The following is a 5,286-nucleotide window of genomic DNA, read 5'->3' as shown; positions in this document are numbered from 1 at the left end:
TTTTTAACTCTTTCTGAATTATAATTTTCTTGTAGGGCTAAGATAACACACTTGAGAATTCCGGCCAATTTGTGTTATTTTCGAGATTTAATTGATAAGCGAATAAAATTAGATGAAAGACACATAAAAGCCCTACAGACGACACCTTTTCACAACTTTCTCAATATACCCACATCCTTGAGCAATGAGCAAATAGCAATTGATTGCTTGATTCAAAATTTTAATCCTGATAAATGCTCATTCATGATTGGGAATAAAAATTGTGTGTTCGGTATAGATGATATTCACCGAATTACCGGATTGCCAAAGGAGGGAATTCCGATAAAATTGAGTGGGGCAGCGGCTAATACAATCTACACCTATTTTGTAAAGAATTATAAGAAAGCCGATGAGGAAAAGAAGGCGGTGATTTCGGGGAAGCGCGATAGAATGGCCGAGATGATTGTAGATATGATTAATGAAGACCCTATAATATGTGTGAAACTTATTGTGGCTTTCATTATCGGCTTCATATTATGCCCGCGGACATGTAAGACATGTCCCTTGTGGGCGTTTAGATATGCGGAGCAGTTATCAACTTTGCATAAATATAATTGGTGCCATGCGGTGTTCACTCTTCTTTGCAAAGAGATGAGTAAATCAAAGAAGTCTCTTAGTATGCGGGAATTAGGTCAGCGCTCAAATGCCGGGTACATGGGTGGTTTTTCCTCCGTTTTACTGGTGAGTTACATGAATATTAATTTGTATATCTTTTCATTTTGATAATGATTATTGTTTATGCACATGCTAATGTGTAGTTTCTTTTTTGTAGGTTTGGTTTTATGAAAAAGTAGGGGAATTAGAGTACACTTCAGATATTGAAAGGTTACCGCCGCTCTTTTGTGTGAAGAGTACTGGAAAGTGGAGGAGGACTACTATGAACAAATTATATAGAGTCCCGAAGTTGGTTACGGATAATGGCCAAGAGAATACTCCTCTTATTCATACGGCATCGCCAATAGTATTTGTACATATCGTTGCTCTAATAGTTCATTATTTTATGTCCCTTTTGTTAGTATCTATGTTTGCAACTATAGTATACGTACTAATACTAGCTTTTTTTGTCAAATAGGAATCAAGGAAAGCTGAATTAATTTTCTTAATTGCGGAGAAGACGTACGAGTTGAATGAGCTCACTACAGAATTACGAGAATTAGAAGAGCGTAGTGCTAGATGCCAAAAAAAAACCAAGGAGAAAGAGGATGACGGAAATGTAACTGAAGAAAAAAAAATCAAAGAGGATATGGAAGCTAAGGAATATGAGAATTTGGAAGGAACTGGGGAAGCCGATTTATGTGATGACTTTGTGATGAGCGCAAGAGACGTGAGAATTTTAGAAGATGCTCGGTGAGTTTAGTTTTTTAAATTTTCTTGCAATTTTAATTTTTATATTTTCCATATAATTCTTGTGTAACTCTTTGTTAATTATATGCCTTCTCGACTCTATAGAGATGTTTCTCAAAAAGATGAAGGTGGTAATGAGAATAACAGAGAAACGCCATCTATCAAACGGGCTGTCGGAAAGAGGGAGAGGAAGGATGGACCCTCTGTTACTTCACCTTATATGCCTCTAGATCAACCAAAGGAAGGCACAAAGAAGAGACGTGTCATCCAGATATTGGATAGTCCTGATGGGAAAAAAAGTACAAAAATGAAGAAGGCTTCATACCTACATCTAGAGACTATCCAGGTAAGGCACTGGCGTTTGATTATGAGAACAAATTAATTGAAGACTTTCTACAATCGAGAATGAACAGGTAACTGTTACTGACTTATTCTAATAATAATCTTTGAATTTACTTAATTCTAGTAGCAATTTTCTCACAATGTACTTGCATATAGTGATACGTACATTTGGAAGTGTGCCGAAGCAAGCGTATCTCGCTTAGATGCTTATATACTATTAACGGGAGGTGAACTCAGTGACGATGTAGGTTCTAAACAATTGTGTTATTGATTGTTTGATGTTGTATATAAAATAATTTATATTAACTATTTTATTCATTCATGGTAATTTTTGTAGGTGATCGATGCATTTGTTATTCGGCTTTGTAACAAGATTGAAACAACTGATAGTTATGATCGAAAGATACATGTCACAAGACCTTGGCTTGCAGTAAGTATATCCTTGTTTTTTTCACTAATTGGTGGATATTATTATTATGTTATCCCACAATGTTGACATTATTGCATCTTTTAGCAAGCATTTCTAGAAGGAAATCTTGAAATGGTGGCAAAACGAATGAAGGAAAATGTTTCTCAGCAGAAGTTCTTGGAGTGTGAAAGAATTCTGATCCCGATTGTCAGCTCCGGACATTGGCACCTGGTAGAGTTAGTGAGAGAGGAGACAAAATTCTATCACTACTCCTCAATCAACTCCCCCATTTATACCGCCGATGCTGTGAAATTTATAAATAAGTTTATGAGTTTCATTGAGAGTAATTGGGGATTGGGGAAATTGGAGCATCATGGTCTTGTGTCAGTTGCCGTGCCACAACAAGGACCGTAAGTGTTTCATGCATTTCTAATTTAATTGTTCATTTTTTTGTTTCATTGTCATTTTCAATATTGTAATATTTTTCCCTTAAATGCAGAACGTTAGATTGCGGGATCTTTATGATTGAATTCATTAACAGCATTGTCGAAAAACGGTCGATAACAATTTCAAAAGGAGATTGTGCAAAATATAGAGCAAGGTTTTGTGCTGCTCTTTTGTATGCACGCGATTCACCTTTTTTGTAAATATTATTTTAATTTTCTCCAAGGTTTTTGTTGTGTATTCAATGTTGTAAGTATGTTCATGTTGTTAATATGTTGTTAATTGTTTTGCGTGTACATTTACAGACAACTACGTTGTTGTTGTGTGTTGTAAGTATTTTCATGTTAAATGAGAAGTAAGCTAGGGCTAACATAGCCACCAGAGCAAAAACTTGTGATAGAAATAACGCCAGCCAGCAGTAGAACTAACTCGAGAAGGGATAGAACTAACAGGAGGGCAGCTAGAACTAACAAACGTGAGGGTAGGGCTAACATGGCCACCAGAGCAAACACTTTTGCTAGAAATAACTCCAGCCCGCAGTAGAACTAACTCGAGAAGGGATAGAACTAACAGGAGGGCAGCTAGAACTAACAAGCGTGAGGGTAGGGCTAACATGGCCACCAGAGCAAACACTTTTGCTAGAAATAACTCCAGCCCGCAGTAGAACTAACTCGAGAAGGGATAGAACTAACAGGAGGGCAGCTAGAACTAACAAGCAGTTAGGTAGGGCTAACATGGCCAACAGAACACACACTTGTGCTATCTAGAAATAACGCCAGCCCGCAGTAGAACTAACTCGAGAAGGGATAGAACTAACAGGAGGGCAGCTAGAACTAACAAGCAGTTAGGTAGGGCTAACATGGCCAACAGAACACACACTTGTGCTATCTAGAAATAACGCCAGCCCGCAGTAGAACTAACTCGAGAAGGGATAGAACTAACAGGAGGACAGCTAGAACAAACAAGCGGTTATGTAGGGCTAACATGGCCAACAGAACACACACTTGTGCTAGAAATAACGCCAGCACGAAGTAGAACTAACTCGAGACATAATATATTAAATGTAATGCATATAGAGTTGACATGTTAATGTAATATCTAACATAATTTATTGGTAAAATATGTTAATGTAAAGATAATATATTCACAACACCTATTTATATATATCATAAATTACTAATATATTATTAAATTACTATTAATAATCTCAGCCCTATTAAAGACCATAGTATATTACATAATATTAGAATATTTATAACACATTAATTTATTAGTAACATACCAGTCATAAAATAATATTAACATTATTAAAAATATTATATTATATGAATGATTATATTATAATGACAATAGTATAATATTATGTTATATTAATAATAAAATAAGGTTATTTTAAAAATATAATATAATATATAACCGTAACAATTTGATATACCAAAATTATTAAATTATTTAACTATTTGAAAATAATATGTAATAATTATAAGATGACATAACTCATTAAGTACAATAGACCCAACACTTAAACTAGAACTTAAAGTTATATGGAGGTGGAAATAACACGAGAACAGCTGGATCTATCACTGGAGAAGCGAGAACTTACAACAACTAAGTTGGAACGAACAAAGACGCTAGATCCAATACTTAAGCTCTAACTAGCGCTAGCCGGCTATAGAACTAACATGAGTGCCCTTAGACTTAACACGGAAGATGATAGAACTAACAACATCTAAGCAAGAACTAACAAAACCAGTAAAACAAATGACTTAGGCTCCCGTATGGATTCCATGGTGTTTTTTGAGCTAAATCGTCTTCAACCCAAAACATTATCACTTTTCCTAAACACCTAAAATAAGTTTTAATTTTGGTGTTTTGGTTTTGAGTCTGAGGAGGTGTTAATACAATATCTAGCATAATATATTAAATGTAATGCATATAGAGTTGACATGTTAATGTAATATCTAACATAATTTATTGGTAAAATATGTTAATGTAAAGATAATATATTCACAACACCTATTTATATATATCATAAATTACTAATATATTATTAAATTACTATTAATAATCTCAGCCCTATTAAAGACCATAGTATATTACATAATATTAGAATATTTATAACACATTAATTTATTAGTAACATACCAGTCATAAAATAATATTAACATTATTAAAAATATTATATTATATGAATGATTATATTATAATGACAATAGTATAATATTATGTTATATTAATAATAAAATAAGGGTTATTTTAAAAATATAATATAATATATAACCATAACAATTTGATATACCAAAATTATTAAATAAATAACTATTTGAAAATAATATGTAATAATTATAAGATGACATAACTTATTAAGTACAATAGATCCAACACTTAAACTAGAACTTAAAGTTATATGGAGGTGGAAATAACACGAGAACAGCTAGATCTATCACTGGAGAAGCGAGAACTTACAACAACTAAGCTGGAACTAACAAAGACGATTGATCCAATACTTAAAACTCTAACTAGCGCTAGCCGGCTATAGAACTAACATGAATGCCGTGAGACTTAACACGGAAGATGATAGAACTAACAACCTCTAAGCAAGAACTAACAAAATCAGTAAAACAAATGACTTAGGCTCTCGTATGGATACCATGGTGTTTTTTGAGCTAAATCGTCTTCAACCCAAAACATTATCACTTTTTCTAAAC

At 33.7% G+C, this 5,286-nt stretch overlaps 1 protein-coding gene across 3 annotated transcripts; it reads left to right on the top strand.

Annotated features, from left to right (window-relative positions):
* LOC109824885 lies at nucleotides 1–2,851 on the top strand. 3 transcript variants are annotated; one of them, XM_020391516.1, is made up of 8 exons: nucleotides 1–720; nucleotides 812–1,006; nucleotides 1,112–1,386; nucleotides 1,489–1,796; nucleotides 1,882–1,969; nucleotides 2,063–2,155; nucleotides 2,240–2,544; nucleotides 2,634–2,851. In XM_020391516.1, exons 1-4 carry the CDS (start codon nucleotides 244–246, stop codon nucleotides 1,763–1,765), a joined length of 1,224 nt encoding a protein of 407 aa, XP_020247105.1. In that variant the 5' UTR covers nucleotides 1–243; the 3' UTR covers nucleotides 1,766–1,796; nucleotides 1,882–1,969; nucleotides 2,063–2,155; nucleotides 2,240–2,544; nucleotides 2,634–2,851. The 3 variants fall into 3 exon arrangements, with proteins under 3 accessions (XP_020247105.1, XP_020247106.1, XP_020247104.1); XM_020391517.1 differs by having other exon boundaries at nucleotides 2,063–2,159; XM_020391515.1 differs by having other exon boundaries at nucleotides 2,063–2,544.

Source organism: Asparagus officinalis, chromosome 10 (genome assembly GCF_001876935.1).
Source record: "Asparagus officinalis chromosome 10, Aspof.V1, whole genome shotgun sequence".
NCBI lineage: Eukaryota > Viridiplantae > Streptophyta > Magnoliopsida > Asparagales > Asparagaceae > Asparagus > Asparagus officinalis.
This window is presented reverse-complemented; position numbering and strand designations above follow the sequence as displayed.